At 38.0% G+C, this 24,899-nt stretch overlaps 2 protein-coding genes and 1 long non-coding RNA gene across 4 annotated transcripts; 1 reads left to right on the top strand and 2 right to left on the bottom strand.

Moving 5' to 3' along the window:
* Positions 1-862: 862 nt before the first annotated feature.
* On the top strand, positions 863-10,279 carry LOC132145296 (transcription factor AP-2-epsilon-like). 2 transcript variants are annotated; one of them, XM_059556197.1, is made up of 7 exons: positions 863-1,008; positions 3,042-3,491; positions 5,332-5,386; positions 7,779-8,010; positions 8,096-8,214; positions 8,512-8,650; positions 9,572-10,279. In XM_059556197.1, exons 1-7 carry the CDS (start codon positions 964-966, stop codon positions 9,831-9,833), a joined length of 1,302 nt encoding a protein of 433 aa, XP_059412180.1. In that variant the 5' UTR covers positions 863-963; the 3' UTR covers positions 9,834-10,279. The 2 variants fall into 2 exon arrangements, with proteins under 2 accessions (XP_059412180.1, XP_059412181.1); XM_059556198.1 differs by lacking the exon at positions 863-1,008 and adding an exon at positions 1,473-1,662.
* LOC132145298 (uncharacterized) lies at positions 5,279-9,002 on the bottom strand. Its single transcript, XR_009434456.1, has 3 exons — positions 8,451-9,002; positions 7,726-8,217; positions 5,279-5,432 (listed from the first exon to the last, which is right to left on the bottom strand). It is a non-coding gene; the product is annotated as an uncharacterized LOC132145298 (long non-coding RNA).
* Positions 10,280-11,220: 941 nt separating the features above from the next.
* Positions 11,221-24,013, bottom strand: LOC132145297 (proteasome subunit beta type-2-like). The gene is made up of 6 exons (XM_059556199.1): positions 23,795-24,013; positions 22,738-22,860; positions 22,337-22,407; positions 12,177-12,339; positions 12,038-12,087; positions 11,221-11,412 (listed from the first exon to the last, which is right to left on the bottom strand). Exons 1-6 carry the CDS (start codon positions 23,883-23,885, stop codon positions 11,311-11,313), a joined length of 600 nt encoding a protein of 199 aa, XP_059412182.1. The 5' UTR covers positions 23,886-24,013; the 3' UTR covers positions 11,221-11,310.
* Between the last annotated feature and the right edge of the window lie 886 nt (positions 24,014-24,899).

Genomic DNA, 24,899 nt, shown 5'->3' with positions numbered 1-24,899 from the left:
ATGTCCACTAGGTGGCATCCTTACAGCAAGCTATAGTTAGTCACAAACAGCCAAGGAATGATTTAGTTAAACTGTCATGATCAAATTCACAGTATGCCTTAAGTGTGCACGAGAACAGTTAGAAAACATGGACATATTATTCATCATAAACATTTTGGGTTATAATCACCATTTCTTTTAAGTTTTAAATTTTAGATTTTTTTGCAGTTCACTTTCACGGTTCTGTGGTTTGAAAAGTTGCATTTTGTAAGTACAAACCTATAGTTTTTTAATTATCATGAGGTTTTAAAATGAAACGTTACAAATGAGAACAGCTCTGAAACTGCTCTCGCGACTTGAAATAATATGTCGTGTCCTTTCAGGAAATTAGTAGTCAATTGCTATTGTGGCCCTTTATAACAACACCTAATGCTCAAGGTATTTAAAGTAATAATTTTTATATATATCAGGAGTTCTCCCTGATGTCAGTAGGCCTACATCAGATAGGGAGCTGCCTATCTAGACCGCATCCTCGGGCACAATGATAAACTTATTTGATTAAAAAATATATACATATATACTTGCCATGCATTATCATGTTACATGTCCTGAAATCATGAAGGATGTGAAACAAAACAATAAATGAAATAGCAAAAAAACGTAATAAGGCAAATTATATAAAATTGTATTTATATAAAAACCCTTTTTCTCCGTTTAAACTTTCCTCGGTGCGCCTTGCCGTCCAAAATCAGTAGGCTATCCCATGTGCCCCTACTTTTGTCTACCCAAGTTTATCCTCCGCCCATCAGCATACGTCTCTTTCTCTCCCTCTCTCTCCCTCTCTCTCCCTCTCTTCTGTCTTTTTGTCAATAAAACTCCCGTGTCTCTCCGGTACCCCTCTCTCTCCCCGTGTATCTCGCAGGGCATATAGTCCGATCTCTCCCGTCTTGAATTCAATAAAGGACGACAACTTTATCCAGAAACATGTTGTGGAAATCACGAACCAAGACAGAACCTTACTGCCTACAGGTAGGCTTCAGTTCAATTTAATCAGTGTTTCAATTTTAGCTATAGCCTAAGAGAAATGTGAAAAAAAAGGAAAAAAAAATATTGAAAAAAAGTTTCTGTTGTATATTTAGAACTAGCTACTAGAACTATGCCTGCTCTTCGCATTTAGAAACAATGTGATTTATTTTCTTAAGTTCAGTTACGCTGGTAGGACTTAAAAAATAGACTAAGAACCTTATTTTCTGTGATGTTTATAGAAATAACAATTAATTATAAGCTAAATAAATTAACCGTGAGTGTTCAAATAGTCATAAAGTTTAATAAACTACTGTCCTGCAAGAAAACGTAATAAAAGAAGGATTTTTTTTTACAAATGAATGAAGAGAATGAATTAATTTAGAGGAATTAATTAATGTCCCTTTAAGGTGGTCTAGCCAACCCCTCCCCCCGTAGTGTAGCGCTATAAGAGCGCTCGGGTGTGATTAACAGGAACAGTTTGATATAGAGCATCATCCAGAGAGGAGGACATCACTGGGACTGTCTAGTTATTGGATCGAGATCCCGGGGGGTTTTTTTTATTGACGACTAGGCTTTAAGGAGGCTGTAAAAGTCAACGCGTAAAAGGCGTATTGGAGCTCTTGTGTCCAGATGTTAGTCCACACCTACTCGACCATGGTGAGTTAAAGTGATGCAAAGTTCTTTTGATCTGTTGAACTCATCATCGAGATGATTGTCATGTGATATCAGCTGCGATGAGTGTAGCGTATAGATGAAAGCGCAGACGAGCGAGCGTAATCAGGGTCAATGGTGTTCAGTGTGCGTAGAATATGGAAGCGCAAAAGTGTGTTTCATTGCAAATGTCACATGCTGCCATTGGTCTAAACGGAGATAACAGACTAGTCTTTGTCTTACAGTGACTTGAAAGTTAGCCTTTATCTTGCGTTTCAACAAAGAGAATCATTAAAGTCGGTGGCTGAAAAAGGCGAGACGGAAACTTCGGTTTGATTTGTTTTTATCACATGCGAAGGCGTTTCCCTTAGTATTTTGACGGAGCTGAAAAACTGCCAAATATTTTTTTTTCGCCTTGGAAGACAAAAAAAAATCGAATAGTAAATTGAAATATAATAATAAAACAAACCAATTTAAAGAAATAAAGATTAAACAAATGAATAAAAATAAAACGAGTATATCCTATCTGCAAAAGTAGAAATGAAAGATGCTGTCACATTCATTTGTTACAGTGTTTCAGTCGTTTCAATTATTTTTTTACTAAAAATATCCGAGAAACTGAAAAATGGCAAGGAAAATTATAGAAGCACAAAAAGCAAAATTATTAGGCCTACGTGTTTTTCTGTGCCTATAATCCTGGAAAGCAGCATTAATTGTATCTATTGTCTGTCTGTCAATCCTGATTGTTTAAAACAGTGGGTATCGTTAAAACACCTGGCACAGAAAAATGCTCTGGAACATTTGTTAAGCTATTAGCATTTTTAATTAGTATGATTTTAACGAATATAGGCTAGTACGATTAACAACCATTAATTTAATAACCAGAAATCCAGAAGAAGAAAAAATTTAATTAATTAATATAGAATGTGCAGTTATCTTTCCTACGATTTGACATAAGTTACACACACGTACATTTCATGTAAAATATAGAATAAATTATCGTAACATTAACTGTATTTACCCACAGCTCATAATTAACAAAGAGGCCTAATTATGCTGCTTATACTGTATATCCTAAAAAAATCGAGCCTGTTCAAAATATAAAAACAATTGCTATCTTAAATATCCAAGATTCTCATCTGTGCACTTTGATTTTAATTACTGATGAAGAAATTCGAAACTCTAAAAACATCAATAGAAATGATAGAAGTCATTGTAACAACATAAATGGGTGGATACAGGGATCAGCATCAATTATGACATGATGAAAACCCTTTACGTTTACAATGTGATCTTTTCTTTATAAGTTTATTGCCTGACACTTTTATTGGCTATATGGCGGACCCATACATTGACAAAGTTTTGAAACTTATTTTCACCAACAGGACCGTGCGGACGGACTGTCCAGCTCCTCTCCTAGCGGGCGACTCTCGCAGCTCTCTTCGCTGAACCAGGCAGCGTATTCCTCGGCTCCCCCTCTCTGCCACACTCCGGCGTCTGACTTCCAGCCCCCCTACTTTCCACCTCCATACCCCCAGTCCTCACTGTCTTATTCCCAGAGTCAAGACACTGGATACCCGCATTTACCGGACCCCTATCAGTCCATCAACTCCCTTCATCAGCACCAGCAGGCAGCGTGGCACTCCCAGCGCTCGCGCTCAGAGGACGCGGGGCTTCTGTCGCAGTCACACCGCGCTCTGAGCTTAGATCCGCGGCGGGAGTATCCGGGCGTTCCGCGGCTGCTCCATCATGGCCTGGGTGAAGGAGCAGCGGCGCTCGGTGAAGGTCCTCTGGGAATGCACACAGTGGGTCATCACGGTCTGGATGACATTCAGGTGAGTTTAATCTCTCTTTTATATTTATTATAAAATTTTCTGTATAACACAAATGCGAAATAGTTAGCAAGGATCATGCTCATTAAACATGAAAGCATTGATAGTGTTTTTAATTTATTTGAGTGTTTTTTTTATGTACAGATTTTTACAGCTGTTTTACATAAAATGTAAACTACACAATTCAGGCGCTTCATAACATAATTTATCTGTTAATAAGCTATTTATTTAAATAAGAGTGTCTTTGACGTGTTCCAAATAAATGCTAAAAAAAATCACAAATGGATATGTAAATATTTTCCTAAACAACTATTTCTTTTATAATCTTGTTTTTTGCATGAGTGCTTTAAAGTGATATTTCTTCCGTGATGACCCTTGTGTTTGTGAAAATGCATTTAAAATAAACATTGTATTTTCTTACTAAAGATCAAATATTTTTTGTGCATAACGTTGTCTAAAACAGATTAAATTTTTTACATATAATTTTAAAACATTATTTAAAATATTACCAGCCAAAAATAAATAAATACAAAACTACTGCTCCTGAAATTACGAAAACCGAAGACCCGTAAAACGTGCGTAATTCTTCAATGGGCTCTTCTGACTGCTTGATATTTAAAAAATAAAACTTAAAAACGTTAATATATGCTACAAAAGTGGATTAAGGTTATAATGTTTGATGGTTTAGATTTTAGATATCGTGCAATGGTAACGATAACGACATTTCTCAGAGAAAAGTTAAGCCTTGGACTTAAAAGTTAACGGTCAATTAATTTCGTAGAAAAGTACAAATGTGTTTCTTCTCAATTAAAAGTCTCCAGAAGAACGATATGGTAATGACACACAATCAAGCAAATCATTATGCGAAATTATTACTGTAGACTTCTTAAGGAATAAATATAGACTACAAAAAAATATTTTGTAAAAATTATATTAGCCATAAAAAGGTAAAATAAATAGGCTTTTATTAAGCTTTTTAAAACCTAAACGTCAGTGCCACTAATTGAAGAATTATCCATTAAACTGACCATTCCACAGAAGAATCTGCTTTAAATTCGTTTGATTTTCGGCTCGAGCTACATGAAGGCTTGTTCATTCACTCTTTCAGGAGAGAAAACAGCAGTATAGTGGGCAGGTGCAGAATGAGTTCGTGTCTATCATAGGAAACTTACAGCGCGTCCAATCGGTTTCCTCGGCCAATTATTCAACAAACAACTGGACTCTCTTTGATGATACGAAGCATTTCCGAGAACTGAGTTAGACTGGAACAAGCCTGATAGTTTAATTTGCCATACATAAAACTACAAATAAGCGTAAACACTATTTTTTTTTTACTTAGTCATTCCTGCGACTTTAAATGGACAAGTATCTTATGTTAATTCTCAGAGTGGTCTGTTTTGTTTTATTCATGCATTGCTTTCATATTACAATAGAGAAAAGCAAAGTTGTAGCCTCGTTACGAACTTTTCCCCTTTTATTTCTGAGGAGAAAAAGAATGTCAATGATATTGCTGGTACATGTGATGTCATGAAATCTCTCATTCCTTTAACTTTTTATATAAAACTCAAGATCAAATAAAATATCTAGTTTCAATTAAGGAACATATAGTAATACAACATATAAATACAAATATTTATAAATACATTATTTAATCTGTAATTATACAGATAAAAATTAATATATTAATTAAATCAGGAGCATTTTTACCATTATCATCATCATCATAATTTAAATAATTAAGAAAATAAATAATTGGAAGTGTTTTTCAATCATTTTCAATAACTATTCAACCATCAAGCAAGTTTAAATTAAGTGAAGTAATAGTGCTGTTCGGTTTTAACAGGGTATGGAGGAGGCATCTGCTTTGGGGATCCTGGACCATTCTGTTATCAAGAAAGGTGAGAGTCTGTACCTCTGATGCATATAAAGAAGAGGGGGTGACCTCTCTTGCTAGAAAAAGAAAAACAAAAAAAGATTTTATGTGCTGCTCAGACACCATAAAGGATTCAGTCAAGCACACACACACAATAATTCAGCTCTGCAATTTCATTTGAAGTCAAGAAATCCTGTAGCACTCTGCCTTCACCCTTAAGGCAGTTGCTGTTAATGAACTGTTCATGGTCATATGAGAGAAAGAGAGGGATTAGAGAAAGCCGAAATGGAGGAAGAGTGCAGATAATAAAGTTATGAAGAATTCAGACCATTACTATTCCTTTCCACTTACCATTAAAAAAATTCAGTGGATAGTTAATGAGGATAGCTTCTGAAATCACTTTCTGCAGTGCAGTACGCTACTGCATATTTTCATAAATTACTTATGCATTTATTTTAGATTTGTTTAGTGCTCTATGAAATCTCGCCTATTTACCGAGCAACAGAATGGATCAATTATGTACTCATGAGTGTAGGGAGATTTCTGTGTCGAGAAGAAACTAAAGCCTACATGAATAAACGGATCTACTCTCACAGCTTATGAGAGATGCTTCCAGCACCTCGGCCGCGCGCTCAGAGCTCGTTTGTGTCCACCAATCAGTGCTACACAGCAGGGCATAGCGAAGACGCGCACACCGCCCACGAAGAGGAGAAAGCCAATACTACAGCGCATTTTACCTCTACAATCAGGGATATAGATAATATAAACAGTAACACAGTGTGTTATGTGCCAATCCTTGCAAAAGGGGGAGGAGAGAAGCGCTGTTTCAGCTCCACAGCGCGCGAAAACATACGGGAGCGCAGTGATAGCTGTGGCATATGAAGGCATATGTGGCATATTATCACTTCATAAACATTCAGAATTCGACTTTTTGGAGGATAGATGAATATTACACTTGAATAATGTGAATTATAGCTACAAATACTTTCAGGACAGCCGATTTTTAAAATCGTTTCTGTCAGTAGTTCTCTAACTGTCTTCTAACAGTCTTAAAGAAGGCCTAATTCTTGTAGCCTACTTATATTGCCGTCGATGTGTTCTTAATAATAAAGTGAAATAACTGCATTTTTTATGAGAAATCGGCCGATACTGACATAAACCTAAAACGTAGGCCTACTTTAAAAAAACGCGAGTTTTAGCGTTTGAGGTTTTTTTTTAGCTAATTTTAATTTTTTTTAACTCATTTTTGAACTTTATTAGGCTACTTGAATATTTTGTTGGGTTCTTTTGAAGAAATATAGGTGGAGGGGCTGTTTCAACCCAACTTTGGGTCAAATAAAACCAAAAATATTGTTAAACCATGTCAACCACAAATTAACCATGATTTTGCTAAACTAACCAATTTAACCTTGGTATCTGTAGTACAACGGTTAAACTAATAGGGCTATAATAAAACCATGGTTTATTTGGGTAACGCTGGAGTTAGTTTAGATGGTTTCCTAGCTTGGCAAAGCTGTTGCTTGCCTGTCTCTTAGCCCTATCATGCTAAAGGTGCCCAAATCTCTCTAAAACCAGCCAACAGACCAACCAAGCCAGGTAAACCAAGTCACCTTGGGCAGTTTTTTCTTAGGCAGAATGTTCCCCCCAACCCTCCACGTTTTGAATCATTCATACACCCATGTAGCCGATTTTCCTAATACATGCATACTCTGCATTTTCTCTAGTTCTATTGAAGTGTGCTTGAAAATCCAGCCCACACAGATGTGCCATAAGCAAATGCTCGATTAAGCGTCTGCATACAGGCTAATCTTATGAAAACAAATGAAGGTTTTTAGGAATGATGTAACAAAAATACTCAAGCCCAAATTAAAAGCCAATGATAGCCAACACTAATCATTATTAGAGTTTGAATGGAGGTTTATGTCTCATTCCTTTAAGTGCCTTGGTTTACTGGGGCAAAAATCTTTATACAATGTCTGCTTTAAAATGGGTTAATGCATAACAGCCTAATTTTTTGTTTTATGTTTGCCATTTTATTACATTGTGTTATTTTCGGCACAGTAATCGTTGGGTTCATTTGAAAGTCAGATTTTTAAGATGCAAGAAAACTTTAATTACCAACACAACAAGTGAAAACAACTGTGTGCACAACAGATGGAATAAAGCTTTCCCCCAATGGAGATGCAACACCCATTTGAAGATAAAGAGTGAGAAACAGAAATTAAACACAGTGTCACTGAGACAACAGATGTCAACCTGTGGGAGAGCATCTTAAAAAGGTTTCGAACAGAGGGGCGAATCCAAAAGCACAAATTATCACATTTTTATAAATCGTCACTTTCTTTAAAATAAGATTTCACTCACCTGTGGTAATTCTTGCACACAAACCCTAAACTGCTTTCTGTTTCTTCTTACAGTTCCGGTCCCATCAAAGCTAAATGGCTCAGCGGTCTCTGCCTTGTCCCTCACTAAAGAAGGCCTGGGTTTGGGATGTGTGTCCAACCCTGCAGAGGTTTTCTGCTCTGTCCCGGGCCGCTTGTCGCTCCTCAGCTCCACCTCTAAGTACAAGGTCACAGTTGGAGAAGTCCAGAGACGCCTGGCTCCACCTGAGTGCCTCAACGCCTCACTGCTGGGAGGAGTCCTGCGCAGGTGAATAGAAGGGATGGAGGAAGAACATCATCAGATGTCTTGGAGGAATCGGAGGTGTTAATATTTTCTATCTTTTCTCCTTCAGAGCAAAGTCAAAAAACGGGGGCCGCTGTCTGCGAGAACGTCTGGAGAAGATCGGCCTCAACCTGCCTGCCGGTCGGCGAAAGGCAGCCAACGTCACACTCCTCACAGCGCTGGTAGAAGGTACTGAAACATTTAATAAAAACCAGACACATACATATTATCAGATTACGTCTGAGACACCGCCTCGTACTTGCTGCAGTAATTGTCCCAAACTCAGCACACACACATTATCAGTCACTTATGGCGAGAACGTAGATGTTAATGTCAATGTGAAGCAATAATTTTCCAGCGAGTGCTAACTCAAAATTATAAGTGCCTAAGAAGTCATTTTTACACGTTCAAGAGCCTATTATCACCTCGAGCTTTGAGTCAGCATATTCAAGTTCCATTTTTTCAATCTTCACGCTCTCTTCTCAGGTGAGGCGGTTCATCTCGCACGGGACTTCGGGTATGTGTGCGAGACAGAGTTCCCTGCCCGGTCCACAGCAGAGTATCTGTGCAGACAAAGTGACCCAGATCAGCTGCCCACACGACGCAGTATGCTGCATGCCACCAAGTGAGTCAAGATCTTCAAGCGGTTCAATCACTTCTACTTACTAAAAAAGAAATAAGTCATTTGCATGGCGTAGATATACTTAAATGTATAAATTCTTTGAACCGTGGAATAAACCTGAAGCACTCTGGTATAGTTCATATTTAAACATTGCACAGTTCACAAATGTAACATCGTTCTCCATTATCTTACTAAGTCTGTAACAGGGGTCCCAAGAGAGTGCTAAGGTTTAAAATGTTCTTTTGTCCATGCTGTGGTCAATCACAATAATTGAATTCTATCAACCACACTATTTTGTTTGCTATTCTTCATGTTTACCTAAACAATAACTAACAATAATTTCAATATTCCATAAATATTTTCTAGAATTTGTTTTATAAATACATGCATAATTATATTTTATATTATTATATTATATATGTAAATATTTCAATAATATAACAATAAATGATTCTTAAGTCTTTATACAATTAAATATATGGCTAGCTTTATATTATAAAAAGGGAATCTATGGGTTAAAAAAAAAAATATATATATATACTGTATATATGTATGTATTATGTAAAATCTGAGAATTTTTACTAAATATTTTAATTATTTTTAAAATAAACCCAAAGAAAAAGCATTAAACTAGGGCAGTCAATAGAAAAAAATAATAATAATTGTGATTGATCTGATGATTTTTGACAAATTTTTTAATGAAATGGTAGTAATTTTTTTTTAACCATCAGCACCCTCTTGGGGCCCCAGTTTGAAAACCCCCCGACACAATCTTTAGTAAAATAACGGAGTACTACTTTCAGTTTTACAAGTGAACACATTTTCTCCTCAATTTATTAGTTTGTTCTTGCAAGCCAATAATAACTGTTTATTTACATGTTTCGCTTGGCATACATGTGCTCACTTCTCATTTAATGTCTTCAGGGAGATTTGCAAGGAGTTTATGGACCTGATGTCGCAGGACAGGTCGCCGTTGGGTGCCAGTCGCCCCACACCCTGCCTGGAGCCCGGGGTGCAAAGCAGCCTGACCCACTTCAGCCTCCTCACCCACGGTTTCGGCACACCCGCCATCTGTGCCGCCCTGTCGGCCTTCCAGAGTTACTTGCTAGAGGCCCTAAAACTGCTGGATAAAGGAGAAGGAGGAGGAAAAAGCCACCACGACAAGGAACTCAAGCACCGCAAATGAACAATCGGGAGAGAGACACTACCTCCCTCACTTTTAGGAGTGTATGAGTGTATTTATGTGTACGAATGTGTGCGTTCACCCCACCGTTTCGCGCCTGTACGAACCGATTGCATTCGTCTCTGATGAAATCCAAGATCTCCAGAGAAAGAGGAAATGCCACGATGCTTTACGCTGCATGCGGACCACAAACTCCCAATGGATCCCCATGACTGACCTGTACAGGGCCCTACATGGTGCTCTCTGGAGATTGGGCCCCTAAACCAAATTCAAAAGATGGCAGAGACAATTAAGGATGGGGGCGTAAAAGTAATTAGGCACTGACAAATTTCATTGTGAAATGTCATTTTGTACTTAATGTTGTATGTTTATTATCAATGTTACTGTTATTCTTATTGCCGTATTGCAATGTAAATGTAATATATTATTAAACCAACAACTGAATTCAACCGCTTGATGCTGAGAATGACTTCCTGATGACCCCCTCCCCCCCACCACTTTTTTATACACAACCAGCAGGTTTTTGCTTTGCATAAATGGACTTGTTGGCATAGTACAAATCTTGGCGTGATTACAAAATTAGTGTGATACAAATTGAACACCCAGGGGGATGTTTGAAATTTCTAGCCCCATTTGCTAAAGGCAGGGTGACATTAACCCAAACCGAAACCTCAATGTGACACAGTGGCAAATCCGGCAGAATTACCTCTGAGATAAAACAGTCCTGACCACTAACCCCCGGGGGCTCGGCAATCACTACAGTCGGCGAACGCAGCTAAACAGTTGCTAGGCTCTTCTCTTCCACCGCTTCTGTCTCCTCTCACCCCATCTGTCACTCTACCTTTCTTCATCTGCTCAGGGGCATCCATCTCCATACCTGCCCCCCTGCCGGCTCTCACTCACACGAGCGCACACATATACCCATCCTGAGTGTCAATCCCCCGCTTCCCCCTCGCCGTGACCCCCTCCCTCCCCTCATCTCTCTTGTCTCTCTGACACTCAGCAGGGCTGCTCTGCATTTCTCTCTGCCTGCAGGCGAACATATGCTGCTCGTCCCTTTAGATTCCGGTGTGTTCAGGAGAGAGGGACTGTTTAATGTTTATTAATCACCTGTCTGTGGAGGAGAGAGAGGGGAAGGAGACACACTCGTCTGAGTGCAAAAACACTTGTGTACAAAGCAGTGAGGAAACAAGTACACATCCAAAGATAGCATAAGTGCACGCCGCTCCTCATTTCTCCTCTACTTCTGTACTCCGCAGTACGATGCAAACAGATCCAACAAACTTTTGAGTGCGTTTTGGTGTGGAAAACAGCTAAATCTACAAAACGGTGAGTCTAAATAAATGTTCTCCACTAAAAAAAAAAGGAGGAAAATAAGAAGACCGTGTAATTAACAAGGGGTCAATGTTTTTATTAGAGCACAGAGGGTTGCATTTGCATTTACAAAAGAGTTTGACTACAGGAGAATAACAGTAGTTGCTCATTTAGGGCCCACAGGAAGCTTCTCCATGTCGTGGATGCCATCTTTGTCGATCAAACGGACAGTGAAGGAAGGCAGGTTCAGGATGAATCGTTTGTTGAGCTTTTGGAGAACAAGGAAATATACAAAATCAGTCATAAAAGGTCATAAACATGACAAAACCCATGATTGAAATAGCTCAGGAGGTGGTTTGTATAACCCACTTTCTGGATTTAAACACTTTCTGAAAAACATGTGGTTCTTGTTGGCAAGAAAAGGCACAACTACAGTGCTAAAGTGGTTACAGTCTTTTTTTTTCTTTTTTTTAAGAAAATAATACTTTTATTCAGCACAGATGACAGTAAAGACATTTATAACATTACAAAATATCTCTATTTCAAATAAATGCTTCTCTTATGAACTTTGTCAAACTATTGTGAAAAATGTTTCACTAAAATGCATTGATAATTAAAAAACATTTCTTGAGCAACAATCAGCATATAAGAATGATTTCTGAAAGATCATGTGACAGCTGCTGAAAAATTAGCTTTTCCATCACAGATTTTTTTTTAAATAAAGTAAACACTATTTCTTAATTTTGAAGTAGGTGGGATTTGGAGAAATGTATGCGATATGTTTGAATCTAACTGCAAATGTGAACAATAGTAATAGTGATGCTTCCCACAGAAACCACCAGTAATTATAAAATTAGATGGATGAACGGACAAGCATATGGAGAGCAACTTACCTCCTCTAAACACTTCTTGAGCAGATCCACAGCCTCCTCACGAGTCAGATCTGGAGGAAGAAGAACGGAAAAACAGGATTAGAACTCAGTAAATAAAATAATAGCAATTATAGCCTCATAAGTGAAAGTGCAGAATCACCTGGTCTATAATATCGGTCCAGGATGGAGAGAGTGAGGAAGGCACCGTATCCGTGCGCTGCGAAGGGGGCTTTGGCAAGCGCTGACAGGTAGTCCATGTAGTACAGTCCTGGACCATCGGCCTCATCATATCCTGCCAAGAGCAGGTTCACATGGTATGGAGTCTAAAAAAATAAAAATAAAAAAAGAGAGAAAAAAAAGCTATTTTAATCACTTAATCCACATAAAGAGACGTAATTACAGTCAAACATATGGTTTAGTAAGTCATTGCAACAAATAAAGTGGAGGTTATTTTGAAATGATACAAATCTGACTGTACATTATTCATCTAATCACTGAACAAATAAATAAAGACACTGAATATTAATGATATTTTTGCCACAAAAAAAAAAAGATAATTCTGACTTGTCACAATTATTTTTTCCCCTTATAATACAGATTTTCTCTCAATTCAGATTTTTTTTCTCTCATAATTCTTATATAATATAAACTATATAAACTCAGAACTGCGAGAGAAACTAGGAATTTAGAATTCAGAACTTAAATACAGTAATTCTGTATTTTTCCTCTGAATTCTACATTTACATCTAACTTTTTTTAATGCCACAGATAAGAAAATGAAAAAGGCAAATGGCTTTTATCTCACAATTCTGACTTTTTTTTTTATCTCTTGGTATTTCATGAGATATAAACTATAAACAGAAGTCAAAACTGTGAGAAGTTAAAATTACCTTTATTTATTTATTTATTTTTATTCCACGGTGGAAACAGGATTCCGCAATATGGGAGCCAAGGAACTAGCAGAGTTTTGTAAAAAATCAACTGCCTGGGGGAAAATACTTGACAGCAACTGACCAATCAGAATCAAATAGAGTCATTAAAAAAATAAAAGTGTATAATAATAAAAGTCTGATGATAAAATGAAAAAGAAATGCTGCAAAATCCTAGCATAGATGTAAAAAATCTGCCTGAAAACACCAACAACCACCAAACTTGAATGCATTAGATGGAGGGAGAGAGAGAGAGAGAGAGAGAGAGAGAGAGAAGAGCAAAGGGAGGGGTGTGAAACAGCCGTGAAAGGGGAGAGAAGGGGAGGGAGTGGAGTGTGGAGCGGTCTGGGGGGGGGTCGCTGGTGTCACCAGCAGTGTGACATCTGCAGGAAGACAGCACCCCTGCTGCCGCGAGCACCTACCCACCTCCTCTCTCCTCCCCTCCGTCTCCCGCCCTCACCCCTATGCCCTGGAGCAGTGCCAGCTCTCATTAAAACTTCTTTTAGTCCTATTCCCTCTATCTTGCTCGCGCTCACTCTATCTCAAAACTCTGTTCGGCTGAAACTACATTCGCTTTCCCCGTTTCCCGGCTGCACAGCTCTCAGATAGGGAGATTTCAATCCACATCTGAAGGACTTCCAAAGTGTGTTTGAGAGTCCCAACATATAAACTTTACGCTGAACCGTTGCTAAGAGGATTCAACGTCACTTCCTGTTTGTTGTTGGCGCCTGTACTGCGTTTGAGCTCCGTCACTATTTTCTTTTTATCGACTATTTTTATCTTAAAAATCTATTTTATACACCATCGTTTCCGTTTATATAACGGAACAATTGTATTCTACAACAAAAACAATCAGAGAGCCTCGTTATCACTAGTTTTATTTTGATCTCCTGGGTCCGCTAATGCTAATACTGTATTCACACACATTACAATTGCTGTACTCACTGTTACTTGCTTTAATGGTGGATGAATGTCTACCTTTGATTGCAGACGAGGACACGTTCGAGCTGCATTCGGTGCAGCTCGAGCTCGAGGCCGTGGAGAAGCAGATTCGCGACCTGGAGGTGAGGCAGGCCCAGCTGAGAGAGCGGAGAGCCGCGCTGGAATCATCCTGGGCTGACGCTCACAAGTCTGGGGTAAGTATACAGCGTGCTGTTAACAGTCCCACCACGTCTACTCTGTGTGTTTCTCTGCACAGGCCCGGTGCACCCAGGACGCGATCTTCCCAGATGTCCTTCACTCCGGCGCCGGGACACCACGGACCCTGGGTGCATCCACAGTGGAGGATGCGAGCCAGGCCCCGGGCGACGACTTCTCCCCCTCCTGTCTTCGAGATCTCCACCCGGAACCACTTCGAGACGGCACACGACGCTGTGATCATCGGAGACTCCATCATCCGACACGTCTATGCTACGTTAGCCGAAGGTAAAGTGCACACTCATTGTTTCCCTGGTGCTCGTGTTCTCGATGTTTCTGCGCAGATACCCGCGATCCTGAAAGCCGACGAGAGCCCCAGAGCGGTCGTGCTTCACGCCGGGGTTAACGACACCACGCTGCGGCAGACGGAGACGCTGAAGAGGGACTTCAGGAGCCTGATCGAGACTGTTCGCAGCACGACGCCCACGGCGATGATCATCGTGTCTGGACCACTGCCCACGTATCGACAAGGACACGAAAAGTTCAGTAGACTTTTTGCTTTAAATGAATGGTTGTTGTCATGGTGTAAAGAACAGAAACTGCTATTTGTTAATAACTGGAATCTTTTCTGGGAGCGTCCTAGGCTGTTTCGTGCTAATGGCCTACACCCCAGCAGAGGTGGAGCGGAGCTGCTCTCTGACAACATCTCCAGGACACTTCGCTCCTATTGTGACTATTAAGACAATTCTCAAATAACTATTATGATGACTTTTGTTCCACCCGCTTAAATGATAAAAGTACTTGCGCTGAAAAATCTATTACGACTGTGTCTGTTCCCCGAATAGTGAGGTCAAAATATAAATTTAACGTAGGATCTAGAAAAAATCTTATCGTGATTAAACCAGAAACATGTAAAGTAAATGAACAAAAACAATCTTTAAAGTTTGGGCTCATAAATATTAGTTAAATAACACCCAAAGCAGTTATTGTAAATGAAATGATCACAGATAATAGTTTTGATGTACTCTGCTTGACTGAAACCTGGCTAAAACCAAATGATTTTTTTGGTCTAAATGAGTCGACTCCACCAAACTACTGTTATAAGCATGAGCCTCGTCAGACTGGTCATGGCGGAGGTGTTGCAACAATATATAATGATATTCTCAATGTTACCCAGAAAACGGGATACAGGTTTAACTCATTCGAAATACTTCTGCTTAATGTTACACTGTCAGACATGCAAAAGAAATCTAACGTATCTCTTGCTCTGGCTACTGTGTATAGACCACCAGGGCCGTATGCAGAATTCCTAAAAGAATTTGCAGACTTCCTCTCAGACCTTCTGGTTACAGTTGGTAAGGCGCTAATCATGGGAGATTTTAATATTCACGTTGATAATACAAATGATGCATTAGGACTTGCATTTACTGACCTAATAAACTCTTTTGGAGTCAAGCAAAATGTCACCAGGCCCACTCATCGTTTTAATCATACACTAGATTTAATTATATCGCATGGAATCGATCTTACTGCTATAGATATCGTACCTCAATGTGATGATGTTACAGACCATTTCCTTGTATCGTGCATGCTGCACATCACTGATATTAACTATATGGCTCAGTGTTACCGTCTGGGCAGAACTATTGTTCCAGTCACCAAAGACAGATTCGCAAATAACCTGCCTGATCTATCTCAACTGCTATTTGTACCCAAAAATACACATGAATTAGATGAAATGACTGACGACATGGGCACTATTTTCTCTAATACATTAGAAGCTGTTGCCTCCGTCAAATTTAAAAAGGTTAGAGAAAAACATACTGTCATAGTATAACAGTAATACTCACTCTCTCAAGAAAGTAACTCGTAGTCTTGAACGCAAATGGAGAAAAACTTACTTGGAAGTTTTTAGAATTGCATAGAAAAATGTCCAGCTATAGACAGGCTCTAAAAACTGCTAGGGCAGAGCATATCCACAAACTCATAGAAAATAACCAAAACAATCCAAGGTTTTTATTTAGCACAGTGGCTAAATTAACAAATCACCAGACGCCACCTGATTCAAATATTCCACCAATGTTAAATAGTAATGACTTTATGAATTTCTTCACTGATAAAATAGATAACATTAGAAATACAATAGCAAATGTAGATTCTACAGCATCTAACAATTCAGTTTCATCCATTGCACCCAAAGATAAACTGCAGTGCTTTACAAATATAGGACAGGAAGAGCAAATAAACTTATCACTGTATCTAAACCAACAACATGTTTATTAGATCCTGTACCCACTAAATTACTAAAAGAGCTGTTACCTGTAGCCGAAGAACCACTTCTCAATATTATTAACTCGTCGTTATCTTTAGGTCACATCCCAAAACCATTCAAGCTGGCGGTTATTAAGCCTCTTATTAAGAAACCAAAACAAGATCCTAGTGTACTGGCAAATTATAGGCCTATTTCAAATCTACCATTTATGTCTAAAATTTTTGAAAAAGTTGTGTCTGCTCAATTGAGCACCTTCCTGCACAAAAATGATCTGTATGAAGAATTTCAGTAAGGTTTCAGGCCCCACCATAGCACAGAAACTGCACTTGTTAAAATTACAAATGACCTGCTTCTTGCGTCAGATCAAGGCTGCAGCTCATTTCTAGTCATACTTGATCTTAGTGCTGCGTTCGACACCATAGATCATGACATACTCATAGATCGATTACAAAACTATACAGGTATTCAAGGGCAGACTCTAAGATGGTTTAGATCCTACCTGTCCGATCGCTACCATTTTGTTTCCTTAAATGGGGACTCATCTCATTTATCATCAGTAAAATATGGAGTGCCACAAGGATCCGTCCTAGGTCCCCTTCTGTTTTAAATACATGTTGCCCCTTGGTAATATTATTAGAAAATACGGAATTAGCTTCCACTGTTATGCTGATGATACTCAGCTATATATCTCAACGAGACCAGATGAAACCTCTAAATTATCTAAGCTAACAGAGTGTGTTAAAAATTTAAAAGATTGGATGACCAATAATTTTCTCCAATTAAATTCGGATAAGACAGAGATATTAATTATTGGACCAAAAAACACTACACAGAATCTTGTAGATTACAATCTGCAACTAGACGGATGTACTGTTACTGGGTGTTATATTACACAGCAACTTATCTTTTGAAAATCATATTTCCCATGTTACAAAAACTGCATTCTTCCATCTTAGAAACATTGCCAAGCTACGAAACATGTTGTCTGTTTCTGATGCAGAAAAGCTAGTTCATGCATTCATGACCTCTTGACTGGACTATTGTAATGCACTTCTAAGTGGTTGTCCTGCTTCTTCAATATACAAGCTACAGGTAGTCCAAAATGCAGCAGCTAGAGTCCTTACCAGGTCAAGAAAATATGATCATATTATCCCAATTTTACAGTCTCTGCACTGGCTACCTATTAAGTTCTGTATCAGTTACAAATTATCATTACTTACCTATAAGGCCCTAAATGGTTTAGCTCCGGCATACCTAACTAGCCTTCTACCACACCACAATCCATCACGCTCCCTAAGGTCACAAAACGCTGGACTTTTGGTAATTCCTAGGATAGCAAAGTCCACTAAAGGAGGTAGAGCTTTTTCACATTTGGCTCCCAAACTCTGGAATAGCCTTCCTGATAATGTTCGGGGTTCAGACACACACACTCTGTTTAAATCTAGATTAATAACGCATCTCTTTCGCCAAGCATTTGAATAATGTATATTAAATTGTGAGTATAGTTGTATCTGATCAAATGTGCATTCTTATTCTTTAGCTTGGGTTAATTAATTTTACTTTGTTGGAACAGCAGCTATGCTAATGATGTCTCTATTTGTTTCTGTTTTGCCACGGGATGTAACTAGGATTTATACACGCTCCAGTCTGGATCCACAACACCTGAGAAGAGATGATGCTGACCCTCAGAGGACCTCAGATGATGCTAACCCTGAATCAACAACAGAACTAACAAATATTGCTACAAGTGTGACTGCATCATATAATAATTATTAATTATTAATATTAATAATGTTCATCATCTGGCTGACTACATCTTGTATTAATTTTTCTACAAATCCTGTCATACGTGCACAAACTGACAGTCACCACTTATAAGCTATTACTAAATATTGTCGAAACATAATTTTCTGTAAAGTTGCTTTGTAACGATTTGTATTGTAAAAAGCGCTATACAAATAAACTTGAATTGAATGAATTGAATTGAACTAATGATTTAAAGCAACTGTAAATTTTTTACCTTGAGATATCGGTTTCAAAAAATCATTCTGATTATTCACTGACATCTAATAAGGTGAATGGCGTCCGCTTCTTTCCCACACTCTTCCCAAAAAACATCTGTTCTGTGGGTTTAGTGAATGGGTTTGGGTGGATTGCTTTATAGCAGCAACAAATGGATATACACAGCTATCCATAGTACTTACACCGATCCATTTAGGACAGTAAATTCCTCTTACTTTATACTAAAAAAATTCACAAAACTACAAAAAAAAAAAAGAGTTTCTTTCAGCCCAAAGTTTACCTCAATTTTGACGCAAACACTTATGCCTGAAGTAAAAATGCAAATGCAAGTATTTTTCTTTTTAATTTCTATTCTAGCATACGCACACAGCCACTTCATTTAATAGTGCACAAAGATAGAAGGTCAACATTAGAAAGTTTCTAGTGTCCGCATTTTTTCTCTCCGGAAGTTACGAGCGATATAACGGTATTTTGTATCCGTTAAATTTGAGTTGCATGTACGTGTAAAAAAACAAATGACTCTTTAAACACTCAATGGACTTTCAGAAAATACTCTTTTCAAAGAGAGATCTTATTTTTCTAGCGACTAAATGTAAAAAAAAAAACTTGGTCCACACATAGAGATGCATTTAGCTGTATACGTAAACATTTTGTATTGTATTGGCATCTCGTCCAGATGGATCTGGTAAAATCACTATTTAAAAAAAAAAATTGGGTCTCATGAATGAATCTGAAAATGACACCCTTGCATTTTCGCGCATACAGCACTATAGCCAATCTATATGTTTTGTGAAACAATGATGTCATCACCATCAAACACCACAATGTCACGTAACAATGGCGGAATACATGCTTTTGTTCATGCTGCAATGCAAAATCTTCTTATGCGTTGTTGTGTTTGTATAAAGCATGCAAGGTTTATGCGCATGCTCCAAGTCTTCAAGTCAGCGCCACATATTGGTCTGACATGTATACTACATCGTTTCAGTGGTTTGTGTGAGCGCAGATATTTCTTGAGACAAAACTCTTTTTACTTAATTTACAAGGGGGAAAAAAGGATTGGAAAGGGAAAGCTCTGGCTTCATGTGGACGTGGTCTAAGAAACACTCCACACAGCAACAGCCTAGCAAAAAAAATGGCAGTGCAATTATTATTTTATTTTTTTACAAGCCTTTAACATCTATAGAATGTTTTAAATTCCCAAAAATGGTTCTTTGTAGCATAAAAATTTTCTTCACACACACACAAAAAACAATTGGTTATTTTAAGAATTGAAAGGTTCTTTTGGGAAGCCAACAGCCCTATGCGGAAGCTTTATTTTTTAAGAGTGTAAATGTGAATATATAGTATCAAGTCCAGTTCCTTTCAGCGTGGATGAGACTATAGCAGATCCACCTAAACTCACCTGAGAGGCTTTAATCTGATCTGGGCCATCCCCCTGCTCTCGGCGTCTCTGGGGCACGTTTGGGTAAGTAAACACCCCCTAGAGAAGCTCACCTATGCAACATGCTTCACTCCCAGCAGGAAGGGTTTAGAGGAACAGGGGCTTGTTGAAAGACAAGGTTTGAGTTTGTCTGAAATTCCCTCGAGTGTCATCTACCCCTCCGTATAAACTCAACACCTGTTTCCCACACTCTCCACCAACCTCATGAGCTATGGTTCAAACATTACAGCCTTTCCTCTCACCTGAGCCCCTGTTACAAAAACTGAGGGACACCAAACAAAAGCTTCTTACAGAGACTGATAATTGTACCATATCATTCATTCATCCTGCCTTTCGCTTTCATGTTCTGTTCCTGAGCTCCCCATCCCTTTGCCCACTGCCCCAGGACATGTTCTCCTCTTTGGCATCTCTGCCCAATCTGCCGTATTAATTGTTCATCTGTAGCGGAACAGGGGAATGCCTCGCAATACGGCACCAGTAATTATTTGAGCCAGTGTGCTGGGAGAGAACAAGCGGCCAATAATGTTTCATGTGTGCCAGTGATGGCAAACTGTTGCTGGACTGTTCTACAGAGAGCTTAAGGGGATGTTGGATGCAGCACATGAGCACAGCACATAAAACAAGCACATAAAATGTGTGTTTGGCTGTTCTGAACAGTATGTTGGACTCCATCTGAGCATCTGCCGCCTCTTTCTTTCTACGTAAAGATCTGTCTGAGAAGCCACTCCAGGGGAGCCCCAAAGGCCCAGTTGTTTTTTTAGAAACCTGGTCCTTAAAGCGTGCATGACATCTCTCTAATTTAAACATCCCGAAGGATTTAAGCACAAATGAAATAGGTTATATAATATGCAAAGTTGTACCCATAATCCTTATTTTAAAGACAAATCTGAGACTTTTCATTTGAATATTGTTATACATCGTGGAGTATGCAAGTATCAATATATGAACAAAATCTATTAGTCAAATGTTCCTCGCTTTGAGGCACATTCGAGGAAAAATATTGAAACGGACTCATTTATTCCCTAGTTCTGTGGGCAAGTAACATTTAGGTTAAGATGAACTAAAAGAGTGCAGATATATGAACTTGTAGCACTTCTGCAGCCCCCCAGAGACCACCCCTCCCAACCTTTCCCCCTTTTGACTTGCTCTAATTGTTTTTTGTAATCATTTTCTCCACTCTGCTATTGTGACAGGAGGCAGTTACACTCTTCCTAACAAATTAACACACACACTACCAGACAAAAGAGCCAGGATGGCGACAAGCCCATTTTTACACAGATGGGTGCACTCCATGTTGCCCAGAGTTTAACACACACACATTTGGAGAACGTATCATATAAGCAGGATCACATTACATAGAAGGCGCAGGTGTCAACGACCTTTGAGACCTTGATATCACCTCCACACATTCAAAACACACTGGCATCTGTTTTTAAGTACACTTTACACCGGCTGCATTCAGATATATACTCTGTGGCACACCTCGCATTGCTGTCGACAAAAGGACTGAAGAGAGAAAGCAAAGCAATGTTCAAGAAAAAGTGACTGAAAACGTGTTTTTAACTGATGTATACACTACCATTCAAAAGATTGGGGTTAGTAAGATGTTTTTTTAAACGGAATACAGTAAGGATGCATTAAATTAAAATAAAATTGTAAAGGCATCACATCACAGTTTCCACAAAATTATAAAATTTTTTTTTAAAAAAATCACAGTTTTCAGTATTGATAATAAAAAAGAACAATTTCTGAAGGATCATGTGACACAAAAAACTTAAGTAATGGCTCAAAGTACTAAAATTACATTTTCAAATATCTTACAACAGAAAACAGTTAATTAAAATTGTAATTATATTTTTTATGAAATTGCCAACCCCGAAGTTATGAACAGTAGTCACTATACACTACCTATTACATATAATAAAGTGTTTTATTTTTATGGCATTTCTATTCAAGTGTAGTTACAGTAAAAAAGGGGGGAAATTATTTGCTGTTTGGTTATTTTACAAATAACACTATGTTTGATCTATTCTATATGCATCTCAGGTCTACACAATGTGTAATTAATCTATTGAGAAATTAAGGTTTGGAAACAAACTATGCAATATTTATAGTTATACTACAGGGCCATTGAATGCTTGAATCGGATTGGCTGAAAAACGTTCACACAACGCTCTCTCTCTCTCTCTCTGTGCCTGTCACTCTCTTTCTAATAACTTCATTAATAACTGCATTAGAATGTTATCAACGGCTCAAGCCTCCATTACCAGTTTTAAAATTACATTTTGGAACTAGCAAAATAGGCATTGGATGAGACGGGGAAATAATCCTACTCACAATAGTGATTTAAGTACAAAAACCGGACGAATCCTTCGCGTTGTGGTCGCATCACCACCTCGGGTGTGCATTATTTTTCTAATAATTCAACGGCCCGTCGTCAATTATTCCTTACATGTAAAAGTGCATTCACAGATCATAGCACATTCTGGGCTTGAACGCAGAGATTCTCTACCAACCCGACTCCGCAGATAGTCTGCAAGGTTTTTCCTTGTGAAGTTTGCAGCAGCTGCTGGGCTGAGCTCATATCCTGCAGAAACAGACAGATATACCAGAAACAATTCATGAAACAACAGAAACATTTGACATGTAGAGTCCAGTCTATGATCAATTTTAAACAAAATACAATTCTAATGATAATTTTTTACGTAAAGTGAAAAAGTATTAGACATCTTCTGAACTAAAGATTGAAATTAAATTTATTCCTACTAATCAAATTAATGATGTTTAGAGTTACAATTGACAAAAACCAAGACACTGTGTATAGCTTGATGCTCTGAACAGGAATAATTTTAGGATACTTTCCATTACAATCAATTAACCTTCAGGGAAAAAAAAGAAGAGAAAAATGAACGCTTACCATTTCTCATTTTGTAAAGCTGAACATTTTTCTGAATGTATTCTGCAAATTGTACTGTGTCACCAGCTTCACCCACACACAGGAGCAGGATCTTTTCGCTGAGCTTGAACATCTTGTCATAATCTGGTAAATATATACAACAAGTCATCTTAGCATTATGTCCAACAGAACCCTAACACATTTTGTTAGTCTGGGGGTAAATGGGAGAAGGGATACCGCTAAATTTACTGGGAATGGGCACATCAATATAGTATAATTTTTCCTCACACTGCACAACAATAATTACTTGTAAGGGCTAGATTTAGACTTTTATATATATATAAAAAAACTTAAAAAAAAATTTAATGCATCCCTTCTAGCCACAACCGTATTAGGGAGAGGGACACTCTTCTTGAAAGCACTGGAAAACATTTTGTCGTATATGGAACATTTTTACTCCGTTTTCTCAAAAATAAAGATAGCAAAATGTCACTATATGTATCTGCTAAAAACATCCAATTCTTAATTCTAATATGATGAGACTTAGATTAAGTAATGTTAAGTTTTAATCTAGACCACAAACAGCAACACTAACTTTACTTTATGGAGTTTACTTTGAATTTTAATATTCCTTCTTTGTAACTATGGAGGCGATCTTACTTTCACTTTCAGAAATAAATCGCAAACTCATCCGAGGACGCTAAACTGACACTCGAGGATAATCACAATATAATAACTTACGTGTTGTTCCCGTTGAAGGTTAAAGGTGTATTCTAAATGAAGTTTAATAAGCTGATTTGAATATATTAACTTAATATGTAAATCAGTTCAAAGCACAAACTGTGTTAGCACTAGGTAACGTTAGCTAACATACTTCGGATAAAACTTCTTAGCAATTGCCATCTATTCTGAAATGTTGACAAGTAAATTAAGAAATTAAGACATATGTACAAACACTAAAATATGGTTCATTTTTGTGGTCTACAATACTTTTATAGATTAAAATTTATTGAAATTAATGTAATTGATATCTGACCGGTTAGCATGCAGCTAGCATGCTACTACACGTCAAACTCACCGTGTTTCATCTGGATTATACTGCTGGCTGCTACATTATCTGCCGCAACCAGCACAAAGTCTGGCCCCTGAATCCCGATCAAGTATTCCATGTTGCAGACCGAGTCTAGAGGCAAAAAACACGCTCTGATCAGTGAGTAGACTTATAGTGCAGCTCAATCAGATATTACACAGCAAAACCTAAGTGGAGCTCAACGGCGGCGCACACTTCAGACGTCATCAGAGAGCGCGTGTGCTCGCTGTCACGTGACGATCTGTTTATGGACATGCTAAACCGGTGTAAACCCTAAAAAGGGACAATCTGGTGGGAAGACAGAGAAACTCTTGGAGAATATTACAGAGTGCACAATGTCATGGTCATTAAAATATAAAGAAATACAAAGTGTTTTTGGTGTTTTTCAGTGAAAAGTCAAGGTAATTAATAAAATCTTAAACAGGCTAGTTATAGACTATATTAGATTAGATAAAATTTGATTAGATTCAACTTTATTGTCATTATGCAGAGTACAAATACAGAGTTAATGAAATGCAGTTAGCATCATATAGTGTTTTATATACATATAAGCGCAGAGTAAGTGAAGCTGTGATTTACAGAATGTACAGTTCTGTACATCTGATAGAAATTACACTCTTTAATTATATTAAATCTCTAGAATTATATACTCTATATCTCTACATAGAGATAGATCGATAACCCTATTTGTTTTGCAGTGCATTAGTAAAAAATGTATAGTATTATGCCTATTCCATTCCCATAGAATAGCTTCTGTGAATATGAATGATTGATCATGTTGTCTAGACAGAAGGGGTTTCATATCTTATATACCCTCAGCTGCAGTAGGAACTTCTATAGCCCCCAACCACTACAAAGACTCTCATTCATGTTCATTAGTTTTGCCTCTTTGTGTCCCTTTCCTATACTGTGGTGCAATTAATACACTAGTATTTAGATATATAGAGCTCTTTTGTCTGAGAGCTTTTAATCTTTAATAGTTTTGTTTTTATATTGTGAAGATAGCTTTACTGCAGTTTAAGATTTTTTTTAAGATGGAAATCTGTGTATCCATGTGATGAAAGTATTCCTCTCTCCCCATCTCTCTCTTTTG

Source organism: Carassius carassius, chromosome 8 (assembly GCF_963082965.1).
Source record: "Carassius carassius chromosome 8, fCarCar2.1, whole genome shotgun sequence".
Lineage (NCBI taxonomy): Eukaryota > Metazoa > Chordata > Actinopteri > Cypriniformes > Cyprinidae > Carassius > Carassius carassius.
The sequence above is the reverse complement of the archived record's forward strand: the minus strand, read 5'-3'. Positions and strand labels throughout refer to the sequence as shown.

What these genes read in the sequence shown, in the direction of transcription:
- LOC132145296 (XM_059556197.1), top strand. Translation starts at nt 964, where the DNA reads ATGTTGTGGAAATCACGAACCAAGACAGAACCTTACTGCCTACAG. An exon ending in CCATTCTGTTATCAAGAAAG is followed by an intron (nt 5,387 to 7,778) that starts GTGAGAGTCTGT and finishes TTCTTCTTACAG; the next exon opens with TTCCGGTCCCATCAAAGCTA. An exon ending in CTGGGAGGAGTCCTGCGCAG is followed by an intron (nt 8,011 to 8,095) that starts GTGAATAGAAGG and finishes TTTCTCCTTCAG; the next exon opens with AGCAAAGTCAAAAAACGGGG.
- LOC132145297 (XM_059556199.1), bottom strand. Translation starts at nt 23,885, where the DNA reads ATGGAATACTTGATCGGGATTCAGGGGCCAGACTTTGTGCTGGTTGCG. An exon ending in CAGACTATCTGCGGAGTCGG is followed by an intron (nt 12,340 to 22,336) that starts GTTGGTAGAGAA and finishes TTATTTTTTTAG; the next exon opens with ACTCCATACCATGTGAACCT. An exon ending in TCAAGAAGTGTTTAGAGGAG is followed by an intron (nt 11,413 to 12,037) that starts GTAAGTTGCTCT and finishes GTTCTCCAAAAG; the next exon opens with CTCAACAAACGATTCATCCT.